The 20,990-nt window shown below is 32.6% G+C and overlaps 2 protein-coding genes across 8 annotated transcripts in view; one reads left to right on the top strand and one right to left on the bottom strand.

The window, feature by feature from the left end:
* The window catches only part of LOC117683640 (serine/threonine-protein phosphatase 6 regulatory ankyrin repeat subunit A-like), a 59,581-nt gene that overhangs the window by 20,453 nt on the left and 18,138 nt on the right, over positions 1 to 20,990 (top strand). For 6 of the 7 annotated variants that reach the window (XM_066072897.1, XM_066072893.1, XM_066072895.1 and 3 more), the window contains one exon: positions 220 to 267. In XM_066072897.1, coding sequence (XP_065928969.1) covers positions 220 to 267 — 48 coding nt within the window. The remainder of the gene's footprint in view (positions 1 to 219; positions 268 to 20,990) is intronic. The other variant, XM_066072899.1, reaches the window with a different exon arrangement.
* LOC136272201 (uncharacterized) lies at positions 19,133 to 20,781 on the bottom strand. Its single transcript, XM_066073415.1, has 3 exons — positions 20,585 to 20,781; positions 19,951 to 20,294; positions 19,133 to 19,759 (listed from the first exon to the last, which is right to left on the bottom strand). The coding sequence occupies exons 1-3, from the start codon at positions 20,760 to 20,762 to the stop codon at positions 19,133 to 19,135; spliced, it is 1,149 nt and encodes a 382-aa protein (XP_065929487.1). The 5' UTR covers positions 20,763 to 20,781.

Here is a 20,990-nt window from a genome sequence, read left to right as displayed (position 1 = left end):
CTAGTAAACTATGAGTAAACCCAGAGTAAACCTCAAAAGTAAACACATGGGTTAGTCTGGGTTTATTTTCTGTTAAGTTGGCTTTGTTCAGTACTGTATATGTGAATGTATAGCATTTTGTAGCAAAATCCAGTTTAATTTCAAAATTCACTGATAAAATGAGATAAATATACGGATATACAAATTGATTATTTATGGTTTTTTCTCATTTTTTTGCAGAGGAAATAAAACAGATAAAAAAGACGATCGAGCCAGCAGGTCTAAATGGTATTGCTATTTATTATTTCCTGTTTATTTTAAAGAAAATATTTAACTTTTAATAATAAATATTTATCAAAAGCGTTTTCTGTAAATATCAAAAGTCGATTGCCATACATATTAACTGATTCATTTCGTACGTTGATACCCTTTGGTATATAAAAAAAAGCAATATAACATTAAAGGGACAGGTTGCCATAGTAACAGAAGCAAACGATTGAAAAATTAGACTGTGTAAAACTATTTTGGAGACATATGACAAATGATTCCAGCCGTGTCAGTTACTAGTATACAGAATAAAATATTCATGTAAAATATTATACATTTTTAACTGTAAAAGCATTATTCATAAGTAAATCGAAGTGTAAAACTATTATTAGTAAACAACACTTGAAATTTTGTTCACTTTTTACAAACATTGATACAGTAACTCTCGGTTATATGAAAGTCCTAGGGACAAATGGATTTACTTTTTTTTATCTCCTTAATTCGTTGTATTTGTATAACATATTCGTAATAATAACTTAGCAAATCACTACATACATGTTTTTTCCCACAAGACAACGATATTTGCTATTTGAGGTTAAGAATGAGCATAATTATTTTTGATAATCAGTTTCTAAACTGAAGAATTAAAAAAAATCATTCATTCAAGTTCTTTCCATTAATACTGAAATTGCATTCATTGTTCCATATTATTTATTAAATATTTATTAATTTTTTGTATTAATAAAATTCCAATCCAAGGTATCTGCCCGCGATGCATGATAAACTCGTCGTACACTTTTCGTTGATTAAAACAGTGCGACATTTAAGTCCGGACATGACAAGGTCCGGGCTTTTAGCTACCATTTCCGTTGGACATAGCTTACTTTTGTTTATATATCTTGGTGGGACATTTTACTTTGATCCTATCATTTCAGCATGAATGTACACATTGCTCTAGTTTTCTTATAATTGTCTCTCAAATATCAAAATCCCATGGGATTTTGGTGGGATTTTTCATCCCATCTCAAACCCCACCAAAATCCCATGGGAGAAAAAGTACTGTGGGATAAATTGTCCCATGTGGGAGAAACAATCCCATAATTGTTAAAAGATGGGATTAATTCTCCCATATAGGACAAAAAATCCCACACAATAAAGAAAATGGGATATATCCCATGATTTTTCACATAGGATAAATTTTCCCATATATCACAGATATTTTTCTCATGATTTCTCATAATAAATTATTTTCTTTTGTTATTTCACCTTAATTTGCACATAACATTAAACTCTGTCTCATAGTAATTGATTGGATCAACAACTGTACAAACATTTCATGTTTTCATCTGATATTAATCTTTTAAAGACATGTGAGAATGTATTGTGTTGATTTTCAAAAATACTGTAGGTGCATGTTTGCTATAAAATGCAGATTCTAATCCTTAATTAATAGTTATTATTTGGTTCTTCATTTTTAATCCATCTAATTAGACTTTCTTGTTATCTATCTCTTAGGAACTTATAATTTCATTACATATTATATAGCTCTTTCTGGTAATTACCATAGGCGCTTCCCACCTAAAATCAGTGTATAAAAAATCCATCCCGAAAAGAGATGAATATTTGGCACAATGATGTATAGATGGTGAGCGTCTAACAGGGGCAGTTCTTTACCTCAGCAGATAAGAATGACCTTTGTTGCTGTGCAGTACCGTACTAATGCAACGCTCAAAAAATACCTTATGCAGATTGTAAGCAACCAAATGTTTACCCAATGATGACGTTTTTTCATATCTAATGCTCATAAACTTCATGTAGTCATTTCTCAACTCTGATCAGACTGATGTTCCCAGTGATGTTTCTAGTTTCCATCTTGGAGTGTAATAATTATGTTGAATTACGAACCCGATTGTTAAATACCACCCCCCCCCCCTCCCCTTTAAAAGAATTCGGAATACTAAGACAATCCCATATCATGTTTCATTGAGTCAGGTGCACAGAACAAGAACCACATCACCACATCGTCAATAACGGCAATTGTCTACGCCGCATTGTTACCCATTGAACGGATTTTTTTTAAATAAAAGAGAGTAAAATATAACATTTGAAAAAAAAAAGTTTTATATTGACTTCAAAATCATGCTAAAATAACTGTATCAAGTTTTGTAGTTTAATTAGGTCATTATAGTGAGACTGTTTGGGGTTTCTTTCAATGTGATTGTTGTTGTTTTGATACATGTAAGAAGGTAACAAGACTTCAAATTGTCGCTAAGTTTAATAAATTTCACAAACGCTATTTCTATAGGTTGGTTGCACCGAGCTCAGCTTGAGCGAGTTTCTGTACTTGTGTATATTACCTGTATACGTGTAAGTAACAGTAGATCAAATAAGTGTATTTTAGAAATACATGCACATACATAGAGATTAGTACAGAAGACCAAAGGTGGCAATGTTGCAAACATGAACCCGTAAATTGCTAGACTGTCACCTTGATTAATATTCTTACCCCGCGGTGGTTCGTATTGTATATACATGTAATTATATCCCCGGATGTTTAAGACTTGTTACCTGTAATTAAATCCCCGATGTACGGTTCTAGGATAACACAAAAGTGAAATTTTTGTTTAAAATTCAATTTACTGGTTACAATATTATTTCCCTATAAAAGAAATTATATATGAATTAATCATTTACTCTCTCTCTCTCTCTCTCTCTCTCTCTCTCTCTCTCTCTCTCTCTCTCTCATTATTTGCTTGCTTAAGTACTGCTTTAAAGTATACCAGGGACAAACGGTATCTAGACTACCTACATGTATAGTGCGGTCAATTTTTGATATAATGGAGATCTATGTGTAAAAACATCCTGAAAATTTTACTGCGGTCGCTTAAGTACTTTTCGAGGTATTTGGGGAAAACCCGATTTCACACCTTCAGAACGATTTTTAATCAAGCCGATTTGGCGCGGGATGAACTGTGGCGTCACGGGGTCAACTACTAAAATATGAGAACCAAGAATATCGTATGAAAACTGTTTTCTTGCATTGCTTTTTCGATAGATGAACATTTTTTTTAATTTCCTTATCAACACTGAATGACTAAATATACTGTTGTTTGAGTTTAAACCCATATTTTATCGAACAAAAATGCCGAATTCGGAAACCTGTTAACGTTTGCTTCATGAATTTAGTCAAATGTGTGACACATTTTGCATCACATGTGTATTCTATGTAGCAAATTGACAATCAATCAAGGCACTATTGTTATAAGAAACCTATTTTTTAAACATTTTTCGGATGTTTTTTCATGACATTAATAATGATTTTGATAAATTTATATGTTTTGTAAAAGGTGACGTGGGGGTCTATTCCTTGTATGAGACATAAAATTCAGGCACGAAGCATCGGCGGGGGGGGGGGGGGGCTTACATGTACCATGTTTACATATAAAAAATTGAATTATCATGGAGCCCCCCCCCCTACTTTTTGGGGGAGTATGTAAGTATTAATTAAGGAATTTAATAGTGAAATTTAAGATACAGATATATACCTCGCCAGCTCCCGCCCTCCCCCACGGATAAGGATATAGAAGATTTTCAATGTCCCCTTTATTTATTTTTTTGTTTTTTTTTTTTGCTTGTCAAGATTTTTTGGATGAGTCTGAGATGTAATTTCAGGCGGGTAGCATCGTTTTTAAATTGGGGGGGGGGGGGGTAAAAAACGATGCTACATGCCCGAAATTACATCAATATTGCCCGATTATTCATTTTAATATTGATTTCGGACTTATAACAATCAAAATAGCATGCACATTTTAACAAACAATCGAGGGATTATTAACGGATCAAGGCGAAAGTCCAAGATGGCCGCATGATGAAGTTTGTCTCGTAACTTCTTTGAAAATACGATAATGAAATTTTATTTTACACTTATTTACATCCTTTGTCAAGATATGTTAAAGTTTCTTTCAGTTTTAATAATGATTCAGTGTCAGTATAACAATTTAATTAAGCTATTTGGAGTTAAATTGCTGACTATAGCGCTCGAAAGAAAGGTGTTCTTTATTGGACAAGAAATTAAGACCAGGGACGTAATTACTTCCGAAATAAACAAGCTTTAAATTGCTGAATTGTGAGTTTTGTCATATTTTAAAAGATAAGTAACAATTAAGGCATATTTTGAACATTAGTTTCTTTTTGATAGTCTCATGCATGATTCTTTGACCACTGATTGACGGACTATATCCGTGTATTAGCTAATGAATGCTTATTTTACACAGTCTAATTTAATTTCTGTTTTAGCTGTTAATAATTGAGTAGCTAATTATACACAAATCAATTGACCAGTCTAGAGGTGTGAAACCTCCTCTTTGTTCACCAGACTCGTGTACCCGTGTATACATACAGACTCGTGTACCATGTGTATACATACCCCCAGACACACACGTGTCTGGAGCAGTAGCTTCGTTAGTTTACCTGTGCCATCGTCTCGGGTCAATCGTGTGTGAAGGGAGATTATGTAATCAACAACTGAATAATGAACATCAATCTGTCCATGCAAGCATTTAAGATATCGTTATCATCGGTAAAAATAAGGCGACGAGAATAGCCAAAATCCTCTACACTGGCTTCGGAAGCAAATTGAAAGTGGGGGGGGGGGGGGGCTAGACTAATCCTCAGAAATATTGAGAAAAAATGTAATTCTTATAATCATGGAAATCCTAATCCGTGGGGGAACTTTTTTATTTTTCCAAAATCATGAAATTCATAGTATGCTCTTGAATCATACTTCTCAATCTTTCAAGGTAAATTTATGAACAATAATCTTTCCTGCAAGAAAAAGGGGGGGGGGCTGAACCCTCTATCATGCTATGTTTCTAATGGTTAGGTATAACTTTGCAAAAAAAGTGGGGGGGGGGGGGCTCTAAAAAGAAACTTGATTGTAACAAAATAATTACGGATACAAATTTCTAAAGCTACAATACTTTAAATAACTAGATACGTCAAAACATCAGAGCTATATCAATTTTTTTAATTTTTGACTGCAAAATCGAATTTATTTTGTAATGCTTTTTAAGGTAATTCCCTTCCTGTTGATCTCGTAACCTCTCTTCCGCATGTTGAATAAACAAATTAATAAAATAATATTAAATATGTCGCCTTAATTATAGTTATATTATGTAAGTAAAACAAATAATTTTCTATAATATCAAACTGCTAGCATTCATGCCGTAAATACTCCATTTCATAGAGCTTTATTTGTGATGCTGAATTAGTAAATATATTATTCACCAATTCCTATATATTTGCTTTGTATATATATCTGTTCATGTCGTTTTGTATGTACATGTATATCGAGAAGGTCATTGTGTACCCAGCACACAAGTCAGTGGATTTTGTCTAGAGTTTTGTTTTCTCTCAACTTGCTTAGCTTGTGATTAATTTTGGTCTCAATTATAAACTTGTAATAGTTATGAAGAGATTTTGGAGAAAAATCAGTGCCGCGAGCGTGATTTGATCTCACGCTAGTCCAATAGTGCTACTTCTATCGCCCTCCGCGCAGCCACTGCGCCACTCCCGCTTTAATTATAAAAGCTTTTTTTTTTAAATATAAGGTAAAGCTATCTTATAAAAAAGGAAATAAACTGAAATTCAATAAAAGTACAGCTAATTTTTTCTTCGGAATAATATATTCTTAAAAATATAGAGTATTTCACCCCTTGTTATGGTTCTTTATTCAAAAATTGAATAATTACTTTTTGATGTTTTAGAGTACTACCAGGGACATTTATGTATATCACCGCCTGACCGGTGCTATGGACATGGAATGCATCGATCCAGCTTTTTTTCCTTGGGGATGGGGGGGGGGGGGGGTTGGGTTCGGAGTGACATTTTAGTTTGCCAGGGGGTCAGAGGGGGTGCGTCTTTTTACCCCAATGAACCCCAATGAACCCCAATGATACCCCCAATGAACCCTAATGATACCCCAATGATACCCCAATGAACCCCAATGATACCCCAATGAACTTTGAAATACCCAAATGATACTAAGTATGTTCATAATTGATACACTTAATGAATTTTATGTAACAACATGTTACACAAATGAAATTTCAACTACGTGCCGTTTTTTTCACCGATTGGGCCATATCTTGTGATGGGAAATTATTAGAATTTTTTAAGCTAAAATTTGACTCGAAGATTGTTTGTGTTATTATGTCCTGATGGGAGCTTTGGTCATTTGTGCTAGTTTAACATAACTTTAAGAAAAAGAGACATATCGATTCTTTTTCATTAGAGAAAGACTTCAGTTTTTACGAATAAATGATGAATGCAGAAAAAGGAAAGTTGAATGAGATAACCCCCTCTCTCCCCAATTGCTTTTTAATTTTGCTCCCCAATTGCTTTAAATTCTTATTTGGGACAGTAATAAAAAATTATAGAGAAATTTGACATTGAAACAAATTGAATATATCATCCATTTCAGTGTGGATTTTTTAAAACCCTGCCAGCTCCTCTAAATATTCAGCCATGGTTTGGATTTTTTATTTTAATTTTAAAGAATAGTTTTTAAAAAAAGAATTAAGAAAACTTTCGGTCAAAAATAAACAAAAACAAAAAGGAAAAAAAACCTTGATATTAATTATATACATGTACGGTGTTTATTCACACGATTGCACGGAAGATCTTTTAACTATGCACACATTTAGTTTCATTGGGGTATTAATATTTCAAAGTTCATTAGGATATCATTGGGATATCATTTGGTATCATAGGGGTATCATTAGGTGTATTTGGGTATCATTGGGGTAACATTGGGGTTCATTGGGGTATCATTGGGGTTCATTGGGGTATCATTGGGGTTCATTGGGGTATCATTGGGGTTCATTGGGGTTTATTGGGGTAAAAAGACGCACCGGGTCAGAGGTATATTTTCGATATTTCTTTATGTATATTTGAAATTTTCAAGGGGGACCGTTCGGTCAATGATACGCGTTTTGTCACTGTCGGTTTGACTGTTTGATACTCAGCTTAGCATTAGCTTTGAAATTCGTTATCAATTATATGTTCTAATTAGAAACCAATGATATTTTTTTCATTATAGCCGAAGCACTTGTTCATTCTTGAAAATGATTCTCAAAATCATGCATGTATTGCATTTAACTTGGATTTACACGAAATAATTTAATTGAATGATCAGCCCAAATTTGTGGCATCCCGTTTAATACATGACTGTTAAGAAGCCCGATAATTAACAGTGTTTTAAAACTAACGCAGACTTGTATTGTTTGGCAAAATGTGAATATAATAATCTTCGTTTTGGGATGGCATTGTAACGGGCTTAGCAAAACCAGGGACGTTGGTGTCTCACTGGCAAGACAACTACCATTTTCTTTATATATGTCGCATTGATCCACGTAAATATCTTATGCCAAAAGCTATCTGATTAATTAATTCATTAATATTGATAGTAACGATTAAAGTTAACAAAATTGGTTAATAATGTTTACATTCACCAGTTCACGTAATAAAAACCGTGTTTGATTTCGTGGAGACGGAAGACCTTAATGATAAGTGTTCGGTAAAAATTTCTCGCTTCTGAACTTCCAGTAAAAAGAAAAAAATAAGAACACAGAACCTTAAAAATGGATGAAAAACAATCCAAAATTAATATGAAGATTCACAATTCACTCCTTGTATGTGCCAAATTTCCATTTTATCATGCAACTTGATAAACTGGTTCACAGTTTCCAAACCTCGGAAGTGGAGTGAAGACAAACGAGGGGAATAATTTTGCTATAATGAGCAGTAAGTACATGTATGTTCTTAATTATTTTCTTCATCCCATTTTAGCCTCGAGCGAGTTCACCTGTGTCACGTGTTTCTGTTCAATCTGGTATCTGCTCGCACGTGTCTTACACGTGTATATCTCCATTCTTTGTAGAACAATAGGGTGCTAATTAATATACACAGACTGACACCTGTAGATACTGCCATGTGAATTGGTAGATGCTTTAGGACAATAGGATAGTAATTAGGTATACACAGAATGTGTCTCCTTGGTCAGTTGACTTATCTATGAGGAATTCATAATGAACACAACAAAGACTTTTAATGCTACATGTACACAGCTGGCACATGTAAAGTTTATTTGTAATTGACATCGACACAATATTTAAAAGTTATCAAAATAATATTATAAATGAAATGAATGTGCAAGAAATGAAATGATGAAAGAGTAGATTATCATTTATAGTCAATGTAATACAAATCATTGCATTCACAAAACTATATGCATTGATCTATATTGATAAAGTTTAAATACAGTTTTGTAAATACACTTGTATTGTTTTCATTTTAAGGAAATATTTATAAGTAATATGAACAGATCCATATTTCAATTTTGTCATTAGTACAATTGGCAACATTTTAAAAAACATTATATAGTCTGGCATCATGTCTATTATAGACTGTGAACTGTTGCATTCTCTCATTGGGGGGGGGGGGGGGGTGAAGACTTTTTTCAGGAACCGTTTCTGTTATTATAGTCAAATTATTTTACTACTCCTATTACAAAGTAAACTAATATGTCAACTTATATTCTTCCAAAAATATTATACATGTGTATAAAATTATCAATTATTAATGTCTTTATGCAAAGCATATTTTTACCCAAAATTATTAATTTGATGTAATATATCATATACCAGCTATGATGATTGTAAAACCTTGAATAACTTAATTGAATGAGCTGGACATCTAAGATAGTCTTACCAAACTAATTCAAATTTACATGTATATAAGTCCGTTGAATGATTTTAGTTATATGTAAGTAAGTAAATCATTTATTATTGTGACATGTGTATCTTTTACAACTGAGTAGTATACAATTACATAAATCAAACACCTGCCCATTGGACCTATTTAACACTGTTAACACTGAGTTATGATTTTATGCATGGGCAAGAACTTAATTTGTCTTAATTAAAATGCAGAATGAATAAAATTTGCAGCTTGTCTTGGAAAATTACAAATGAGAGTTTGAATTTAGAAACTAGAGAAATTAGAGAGATAATATTTGGAAAAATAACAATTTGATATAGTTTTTTTCTGAGATTGTAATCTAAGTTCATTTTAGAAGAAATTTGAATGTGTCCTCTACATGTATTTCGTCTACAGAGTTTTCATGTGCACTGACAGTCTAGACAAGTTCACCCTGAAATTGTGCAGTCTCTATTTTCAGGGGTAGTATACGTATACCCACACCGAAACTGTGCCATTGTTGATCTAGCTAACAATATGTTTAGGAATGTTCATTGAGATGTTATTTTCTAGGCAAAAATTTTCCTTTGATAGTTTGTATGTTCTTAATTTAGGAGTATTTAATGTGGATATCCATTTGCCATCTTAGTTCATGTTCTAATTGCTGTTTGCTAATAAAATGAGTTAATATATACATGAAGTACATGGGGGCATATTTTCATAGGTTGCCAGCTAGTATATCTACATCATCTAGAATAGACATTGTGCTTTTATGAATATATAGTCCTTGTCACACTACTACATGTACATTTTAATACCCGTATTGTCAAACAACAATTTATGTACATGATATACCATATGACTGCCCAGAAAGACAACAACTCAGTAAATAATGAGTAACATAAATACAATTAAGGCTTTTAGTTACTAAAACATCTTGTCAATAAATAGAAGAAGTCGATCAGAAATAATTAAGTACTACATGTAGGTAACTGCAAGTTAAAAATCAGAATTAATCCTTTAAAACCTATGGCCAAAAATTTTCAGAGAGAGAAAGAGAACATACCCGGTATATATAATCATGTTCATAATTAACTTAGAAACAAACCAAAATCATTCATTAGGAGAGAGAGAGAGAGAGAGAGAGAGAGAGAGAGAGAGAGAGAAAGAGAGAGAGAGAGAGGAGAGAGAGAGAGAGTTGTTGAACATTAGGGTTCACTGGTTAAAAATACATGTACCTGGTATGTATTCAGAGCTTTATTTAAGCTCATTGAGCATTGTTGAGTAGAGTATTCGAAAAATTTAATATGTAACATAACTATTGAATAAACATTTAAGTGTTTGTAGTATAACCTCACAATATTCATAAAAGTACCACTGAGACCAACATAATACAACTGCATAATAAATAAATGTTATTTAAGAAATTAATGGGTTGAACTTCTAGCCTCTGATCCGCCATTCAGTAAATATTTTAAAACAATCTTGACTAATAAATGTCAATCATATAATAATGATTCCAATATAAGTCAAATTAGCAAATCTAATATGTTGAGGCTGTATGAGCTATAATTTTTGAGGACCTTAAATTTATCACAATGATAAATTTCAGTTTATTTAACAGGCATGGGGCAATGACTTTTTTCATAAAGGAAAAGCATGGGACAAAAACTTCCTTAGTATTAATTATTAGTACCCGTGGGATGAACACTTTTTTAAAAATAAGTTACAATTCCCAACTCAAGAGGAACAATTAATATCTTTAAACATATTTTATTTAAAAAAAAATAATTTAGGAGGAAGTTACTCCCATTATTATCCAAAACTGTCTGACTTGCTCTCTTTAATTTACACTAAAATTCTATAAAAAGATGAAATTAGAAAGCTTATGCAATTCTGAGAAAAAATATGCATCATATTGCCAATTCCATTGAGGTTTAAGAAAAATATAGCCATTTAAGTGAACCTACCATTTCCCCCTCCTCTATTTAACACAGATTCATGGGGCTCTCCTTTAGTAAAACATATTAACTTAATCTTTTAGACATCAATTGTTGTTCAACCTCCTTGAATAAGAAACCTTATTCAGTAATACATACATGTACATAATATTACCATGATAAAAGCATCAAATCACTTATAAATACTCTTACATGTATTACACGTACTCCCCGTATTTTGATTGTCAGAAAAAGCATTTATAGTTTGAAATATTTTACCTAATATTATGAAACTTGTGGCAATTTTCTTGGGTCATTTCTTACACATATTTGAAATAATCATCACTGATGCTAAGAAATTGCTCTTTTTTGGTAAATAGGATGTTTTGTAGCATTTTTATTCACAACTAGACATGCCATCCTGCATGTGTGTGTTTTTTTTTTGTTTCCATGAAAATGGAAGTTAACAATCATATTTAGTGAATATCTTATCTATTCTGGTTTCTAGTCTCCTATTGATAAACAGTAGGACCTGCAAGTATGATATGCCTACCTTTAATTTAAATAAAATTCAAACACACCAGGGTAGCTGGAGATGGATATATATATAAGAATTTCATGAAAAATGTTCAATTTTTACATGTATTTCTACATTTTTGACGCATATATACAATAAAAGGGTAAAAATATGTTGATTCTTGTTCGTTTCAATAGTAGTACCGTAATTATAGTAGCTAGATGTTATTTGAAGGTCAAGTGTACCTTTACATATCATACATGTATACGTATTGATGAAAGAAGGGAGATGATTTTTTAACTAAATGTAAAAACATCTTAAATATCACTTTTGCACAGGATACATACACTTGGGTTTTTAAGGTTGATACTATAATAACTACATTTGTTTACATGTAATTACATTTGTACTACATTTGAAAGAAACATATTCTTTAAAAAAAAGTGGTGGTCATTCTACACATGTAACCAAAGAGGGAGTATTAATAAACTCTCCTTCTGTATGTATATAAAAATAATTGTTTACATTGTACCTTTTGTAATTAAGTCTCCCAAAAGAAGTTTGGAGACATTGTTTTTGAAAGCGGTTTCTTCTTTTTCTTCTTTCTTGCCTCGATCTGAACATCGCGTTTCTCAGAGATGGCTGCACGAACAGAGTTGTACACAACTCTAGATCTAGAATATGATAGGCCTGCATACCCTGTTTTAAATTTAAAATTTATTGTTTTTGAATTGGGGTTGGGCAACCATAGTTTTGGGGGTCAAATAGGGGTGGGGTCTAACACTGAATCCGTAGGGAAAAATTATACACTATATTGTAAGTGGTTATCACTTGAAAACAGTTAAAGATATTGACATGGATTTTTCAAATGCTAAATAAATTGAGTTTTAATTATGGTCAATACATGGTACATTATAGATATGATCTCTGGGGACTATCTATATTCCCCAACCCCCCAGGTTTGGGAAATTACTTAATATTTAAAAAAAACCTGACTCCTCACCCATAAACCATATAAATTCTTGTTCCTTGTGTAATGGGGCATCATATGGTATATAGGTTATGGCCATATGGGGGTGGTTACGTCTACCCCTGAAACAGGAAGTGCCCTAATTTAAATATCTCATTAAATTCCTATGAGATCCCCAACCACGAACTACTTATATTATTGTTCTTTGTGTTAAGGGGCATCATATGGTATATTGGTTATGGCCATATGGGGGTGGTTCCGTCTACCCCTGAAACAGGAAGTGCCCTAATTTAAATATCTCATTAAATTCCTATGAGATCCCCAACAACAAACTACTTATATTCTTGTTCTTTGTGTTAAGGGGCATCAAATGGTATGTAAGTTATGGGCCCTGGGGGTTGGCCTGACCCCCATTGAACAGGAAGTGTCCAAATATCTCGAAAACGGTTGAGATTCCCACCCCTAAACCCAATATATTCTTGTTCCTTGTATCAAGGAGCATCAAACAGTATATAGGTCATGGGCCCCAAGGGTGGTCATGACCCCTCCCCCCCCCCCTTTGAACAGGAAGTGCCCAAATATCTTGAAAACAGTTGAGATCCCCGCCCATAAATCATATATATTCTTGTTCCTTGGGTCATGCCGGTTCACCTGATGTACAGTATCAAATCAAATCATATCAATCAATCAAAATTTAAAACAAAAATGAGTCTCCTTGCAGCAGTGAAAAGTAAGAGTGTATATAGGTTTACATAAACAGAAATATTTTCATTAATATTCAATAGAATTGGTAATTTTTGGTATTTATTTTCTCAGAATTTGTTAAATCTTATTGTTATAAGCTCTATTAAGTCATTTCAAGAATAATATGTTATTGATGGTACATATAATTTAGCACATGTTATTCATTAGATGGATATAATGACATTATCTGATAATTAATACATTGGTTGTTTGAATATTGCTTTTACTAGCCTATATGATCAGACAACTGAATCATAAGTGTTTAGTTAACCCCAACATACAATCAATCAAGGTGATATATTTAGAGGACTTTGTATCCTCTGGGATAAAATATCCCAACATGGCCATTCATAGGATTTTGAATCCATGGGATTTTGATATTTGAGAGACAATTATAAGAAAACTAGAGCAATGTGTACATTCATGCTGACATGATAGGATCAAAGTAAAATGTCCCACCAAGATATATAAACAAAAGTAAGCTATGTCCAACGGAAATGGTAGCTAAAAGCCCGGATCTTGTCATGTCCGGACTTAACGTAGCTCGCGGGTTTGCTGACGTCACAATAGGATTCGACGTAAAGAATTGACCGTCATAGCAAACTCATACATTTTTTTTAGAAATAACAAATGATCTTTAGAAACATAAAATTAAATATTTTAAAAAGATAAATTGCAGTTTATACAAACATTTATAATAGCGAGCGCAGCTCGCCGGCGCTGCAGCGAGCTCTACCGGCAAGGCATGTGTGAATAGAAAATTCGGACTAGTTGCACATTCATTCAACGGATTTTTTTGGCGTCAGTAAATCGGACCAGTAATGCATCGTTTTAATCGTCCCTGTAATCATGGCAATTTTTACCACTTCACACTCTCACGAGAATCAGCAAGACAAATTTAGACAGTAAAAACAATAACGATGTAAGCGACATACAGTCAATGTTACCACTAAAGTTCACCTCAGTACACTTTCAATCAAAAATAATCGTGTGACGTCATAACGTTTACACATTGATCCGATATATTTTTTCGGAGTCAGTAAATTTTGACCCACAATTCATAGTACCAATGGTTTCCAACCTCACGTTCCAACATCACGTTCTCCCGAGAATCAAAGTAAAACCTTTGAAAAGCTTATAAGATGTCTAATTTTAAGAACATCATGCTTTTTAAGTAAATAAAACAGTATACTTCGCATACTTTTATTTCTCAGGGGAGTTTTAAAGAGTAAGACGACACTTAACCAACGTCAGCTTTGACGTCACAATAAGCACTGATAAGGGGAAATTACTCTAATTGAAGTTGTTGTAAATCTGCTGAAATGACCAAAATCCTCTTAAAATCTTGCAAAGGCTAAGATAAAGAACAGCTGACGAATAAGGACATTTCTTTAGATACAGGAAACAGTTGTAAATTGCACTAATTTGGATGAATGCTCACAAATATTTTATTCACTATAATTACGGTAATTTCCTGAAACGTAACGTTATACGTAGCAGCGCCTTTTTTTAAAGGGGGTAGGTGGGTGGATGGCAGCCTCATCCAAAAAATCTTTGCAAGCAAAAACAAACATAAATCATGAAAATTCTAATCCTTCAGCTCTTTAGCAGTTCAATGGTTTCTTTATTTTCACTTTCATTTATTACATGCGGGGGGGGGGGGGGGGGGGGGGGGGAAACAACACCATGTTCTTTTAACATGATAAGCAAATATTTTTAAGCGTAAATTAAAAATGAAATTAAACATTAATTATTTTTTTAAGTGGAGGGGCAAATCCATGGTAAGTCGATTTTCTATGTATAAATTGACAAAAATGAAAAAAAATTTAGCATGGGGGGAGCTCTATGATGAGTCAAGTTTTATATGTAAGTTTAAGAAAAAATGTCTACTGCAAATAAAAAGGGGGAAATCAATCAATCAATCATAATCACAATCACTTTAAAAGAGGAGATGCAGTGCAATGAATATTTATATATTAAAATCTTTATTATTTAACAACATTGTATCTGAGATTAAACTATTGTTCTACATATAAATAAATAAATTATAACAAATCTTATAAACTATGAATAATGAAAATTTACTGAAAAATAGGTATGTTTTATTTTTTGGCATTCAAATTTCACGTTGTTAATTTTATATAATTAATTTATTATAATTCATTGTTTGATCACATGCTGTGCTCGCCCCAACGGTCGCACCGTAAAACATATTAATTAAGTGCTAAAAATTTAAAGATGACATACATTGTCGCATTGAGTTCTATAAGGTATGAGTGTGCGTTGGAACTCTTTAATCTAATTTATGTATAGACAAGTACATTGTAAATAAGTTGAACCGTATGCATCAACTTCGCTCGTTTCACAATAATGAACTCTGTATTTTCAAATACCGATCTAACTATTAAAATTATTTTGGCTTTAGCTAGTTATCGAATGTTTATATGTCAATACTTGTATGGTAATTATTTTTGCATTGAATGCATGACTGACTCATTGAAAAGAAAAGTAGCCATGTTTCTTCTCTTCACAACCTTACATTTATTTCGTTTATGCATTTGAAAACATTCATAATAATGTTAATTAGGTTTGCATGTTCTAATATGTGTTAATAAGCTAGTCTGGTCAACCAGCGCATTTTCATATTTGGTTCTCAGACGAAAGTAATTGATGACGTCGGGCTAACGTCATGATAAAAATATAGGATTTTGTGAAATCTTTTAAATCTTTAAAGTTGTTTTACGAAAAATTGGCCGAGAACACATAATGATTTTTTTTTATGAATTGATTCAAAATTATCTCTTCTGTTATTGTGTTCAGTAAAATTAAGTTCGTCTAGATCGTTTAAAAGTTTGGAGCACAGTTTTGAAATGCGGTTTTCGATTAAGATGTGCATTTTACTATATATTTCATTGAAATGGCGTTGCTTGATTTTATCAGCGACAATGTGTTTGAATCACGATAACATTATTACTACGAAGACGAATCTCAAATAAATTTTAGAAATAAATCTCTGAAACCTATCGATCACGCGCACAAATTTTCAGGGTAGGTTTTCTCGCAAGCAGTAAACCCGCGAGCTACCTTAAATGTCGCACTGTTTTAAGCAATCCGCGTTCTTGGTTACCACGATCTAGAAAGTTCTCAAGCGAATGTGAATCAAAATTAAAATCGCCCACTAGAGAAACGAATTGACTTATTCAACATTTGTCAAATCTTGACTTTTATGTATTCTCCAAATAGGCTCACAGTGAATATATTTACTCTTTACGTAACCATTCAATATTATTTCATTGCAACCATATATTTTGATGCAAACTATCCCTGACTTTGATCCGCCAAAGCGTGTCCACGACCTTACTCTCATTTTGCTATTTCAGACTTGTTTATCGAAAATGAAAGTAGGTTTTTGATTAATTTCATAATAAAAACTAATCAGTTAAAATTCAATTACACCTTACGGACATCATCACACATGTGTTAAAATACCAAAGGTGTAAGCAAGTACTCTTGTGCAGGCATTTTGTAGTTTACTTGAAAATGTTTTAATTGATAAGAATAGATTCAATACAACTTTTTTGTTGGTACCGGGGATAAAAAAAACCCACAACGAATTAGTCCAATGCTCAAACGACTTTTATCTCTGTTTCTTTGAGCATTGAACTTAATCTTTATATATATATATATATATATATATATATATATATATATATATATATATATATATATATATATATATATATATATATATATATATATATATATATATAGAAAACTTAAGTACCAGTCCATATTAAATTCAGACAAAAGGTGATACATGTAGGTTCTCAGATTATGATGATATTTCACATACTGGTTTTTTATGGTCCAAATATAGTGTATGTAAAATAAAAATTAAATTCATGAAACGTTACTATGGAAATCAGTTAAAGATAGTTCCCTTAGCAACGGAGCTGAATTTGCTCTATGGTTTTGGTATACTATCACCATTTCAGATGTTAAAATTAAATCTTTAAGAATCAATTTGATTAAACAAAATCTGATATCTTAAAGACATTATATTATATACTATAATCATCACCAAAATAGATTAAATAGATAAAGGAATTTATTTCTACCGATCCTCAAAAGATAGGTCATTTTCAAATTTTGCTGAATCAGCGTTTTAAGCAGTTTTTAGTCAATTTTAATTTAGTAAAGCAAAAAAAGTCAGATAAATATGCATGGTAAGTATATTCAAAATGAATATATAGGAGATGAAATAATTATATCTACTTTTATTTCCATGGGCTCTTTCTTTTATATGCCCGTTGCTAGGCAACAAAAAATGGTTGTTTTTATACTGAAAATACAAACAAATCCCTCTAAGAACACAATTTTTAGAAGTTTTACTGCATAAATCAGATAAATGTTATGAAAAGATTTTTTTCCCCACCAATTATAATATTTGTAGGAAACAAGGTTGTGTTGTGTCCTTGACCATAGGTCATGTGGACAAGTTCAAGGTCACTTAAATAAAAAGTGTCTGATCCATATATTTCTTTTGGAGTAACATGATGATTAGGAATTTCTATATCACACAAAAACTGTTGATGGCCCGAGGTGTGACAAGACCTTGACTCAAGGTCATTTAGATAAGTTCAAGGTCACTTGAAGAAAAAGTGCATTATTTGTGTCCAGTGAATAGAAACTGGGGGAGTTTTCACTTCATACAATTTGTCAAAGATTGCAAAAGATCTGAATGTGTGTCATCATCTTGACCCAGGGTCATTTAGGCAAGTTCAAGGTCATTTGTTTTAAACTATGCATAATATTTTCTTAAGGAAATGTATCAATACTATGTCACAATACCTCTAATATCATGATATAATAGAATCGCGAAAATGTGAATTTTGCTAAATTGCCCTTTTTTCATTTTCTTTAACTACCAGTGGTTTGTCAGACCATTTACTGTCTGTTTTTTGACATTTGAACAATTTGTTTAACTTAGCACACCTGAATAGACCAATAGGTAATTGATATGCAGGTGATGGTAAGAATGTGATATCTGTTCAATACCTTACATTTGGGCGCTTTCAATCATGAGCCAAATATTAAAATTTTGAACACATCGATCACTAAATCATGCAGAGCAATTGTCTTACAAGATTTTCAGTTCATTTTTATATATTTCTTGAAATAATTTGCAATTAAGGAGAAAAACTTATCTAATCCATTAGGCACAGTATTTTTTTTAATAACCTATGTACATTTTTTGCTTGACATGAATTTAATTATATTATTATACCTGTGATTGAGCTATTTAATCCTATTAAAGAAAATATGAAAAACAAATTAAATTCAGCTTCCATATTTAATTGTTCTTCAGGAGAATTTCAGCAAGTAGGAACTATGAGGATGATATTCATATGAAAATACATGGTGTTCAACATATCAGCATGGTTTTTGGTCAAAGTATCAATTATGTATTAATTTTACATGTACATTGTATTTAAATTACTACCCAGTGGTGTATTGGTCAACCGATGCAATCATTATCAGACAATAATTGTACTTATTATCGTACATAATATCTGAAGAGACTGTTCATGTAGATTATTCGTTAAAAATGGAGTTTTGCTCACCGCCCTCATCCCATTACACACAATCTTGTACATCAATTCAATTGAAATGATACCATGTTATCATAAAACAAGAATGAATTAACAGGGCTGGATGGTTGAGGTCATTGTAAAATAGTATTCACTGGTATTCTTAAAGGGCAGAGCTCTTTATAAAGATATAAAATGATAAAATGATAATATGAGTAATGTGTTAACCACCCAGCTTTCTTTTAAAATCTACAGATATTGTCACAATAAAAACACTTTGCATAAGTTATATACATGTATGTATCAAACAATTTCAGTCCTTGTCACAAAATGAGTAATGTTTCTATCTCAGTCAATTATGTCCATCCTACTGAAAGAACTGCATCCAAATCATCATCACTGATATCTGTGGAGGATGTTTTTTTAATGCAGAAAGTCTTGAAAAAAAAGATGAGATTTGACCAACAGCCAGATATTGGTTTGCACTGAATCTTTTTTCTCCATTTTCATTTTTAGCAACTCTCATGTTTTTAGCGACAACTGATGGATGTACCTTTGCTCCACTACTCTCTCCTTGCAAGAATATATCACTAAGATATGATTTCAAGTCATCTGAGAATCTATCACTTTTTCTCTCTTTTTTCAAAGCCCAACCCATATCAGACTGCACACACACTTGCTCAGTGACCCCTTCTCCGGTTTTAGAGTATTTCAGAGTATCTTCTGATAGTGTACAACATGCATCCATCCATCTCATTTTTATATCATCATAAGATGACCTTGCTTGGAGCTGGTAAGTGGGATTGCCGATTAAGCAATGGTTTTGCATCTCACTGTATCTTGTGAAGATCTGGGTACATCCTGCTTCAGGACAATTAAAAGCATGATCATCTGAAGAATCAACAACATCATTGCTCTCTTTGGGGTTTTGAATGTGCCCAACTGATCCAGATTTCAAAACAAAATCAGATATAATTTCTAATTCTGCCAGGTCCTATAATTAAAACATGCAGTGGTTAGTCATGTATTTGAAAGATTTCCTTAATGTTTGAATTGCATTAATTAAAAATGTAAGAGTAGTTGAACTGGTTTGACTTCTAAAGCTTGATGTCATTATAAACATTTCAGTGTACTGTAATAAAACAATCTGTGTGCTTAGTGCTGCACATACATTGTTACACTTACATTGTTTTCATGTTCAATAGGCAACTGCTTGCCTATGCCAATATTGAAGGCCCTCCAAGTTGTTAGATGCTTTGGTTCAAACTTGACATTTGAAATCTTGGTTATGCCCTTTATTGGGCACTTAGCTGTAGAAGGAGGAAATCCCTGGAGCTTAACATGTGCTGCTTGACATCCAGTTGTTCCTTCATACAGGTCTATGGCAGACTTCATGTTGGCTGCTGTAAGGATGTTATATCCTGATGCAACAACTTTGCTAAACTTCCCTCTCATGTGGGCTATTTTAGCATCACAATAGGACTTCCCACTTTGGGCCTCACTGTAATCGTAGCGGTCTATGAACACTCCTGAAATGAATTATATATATATATATAAATATATATATATATATATAGTATTCATGGTAAAGAAAGTAAACTTTTTACTGCATGATGCCTTGCTTCAATAAAGGTCTCTCTCTCTCTCTCTCTCTCTCTCTCTCTCTCTCTCTCTCTCTCTCTCTGCCTGTCTTACTCATAAAATTAATTCATCTACAAAGCATTTACTATACTTAATCCATTTGCTGTGTCAGTTATTAGGTTACAAATGCATATATATTTTTAATATATGACTTGGAGGATAAATAAAAATTATTTACCAGTGCGCCTACTGATGCCTGGTATGGCAAGCCATAGATTGCCGTAATGGTAGCACCCGGCATTATCACTCCGAATAAATGCCCTTATTGTACTGGGAAGTTGCAGTTTCACATGATGAAGTGTGTCTTCCAAAAGACAGGCAACCGCTAACCAGTCTTGACGCACTCCATCCAACATGTGAGCGAATGTTCTACGTTAAAAAACAAAAAAACTTAACATGAGTTTGTAATGCATTAAAAGATTAAGTAGACCTAAAATTCTTTATATAACAATGTGTATTTTTATGCTGCATGCATGATTTCATAATGCATCACTACATTGTAAGTCATTTTATATTGATTTGCAAATGTACATTGTACATGACTTTTATTCAGATTGAACTGATTGTGTGTGCATGCTTATTAA

The sequence above is a fragment of the Magallana gigas genome, chromosome 10 (genome assembly GCF_963853765.1).
Source record: "Magallana gigas chromosome 10, xbMagGiga1.1, whole genome shotgun sequence".
NCBI lineage: Eukaryota > Metazoa > Mollusca > Bivalvia > Ostreida > Ostreidae > Magallana > Magallana gigas.
Note: the sequence above shows the minus strand (reverse complement) of the source record. Positions and strands in the feature narration are given on the sequence as shown.

Coding starts and splice junctions, on each gene's coding strand:
- LOC136272201 (XM_066073415.1), bottom strand. CDS start 20,762: ATGTTGGATGGAGTGCGTCAAGACTGGTTAGCGGTTGCCTGTCTTTTG. Junction 20,295..20,584: donor AGGCATCAGTAGGCGCACTG/GTAAATAATTTT, acceptor AATTCATTTCAG/GAGTGTTCATAGACCGCTAC. Junction 19,760..19,950: donor CTATTGAACATGAAAACAAT/GTAAGTGTAACA, acceptor TTTTAATTATAG/GACCTGGCAGAATTAGAAAT.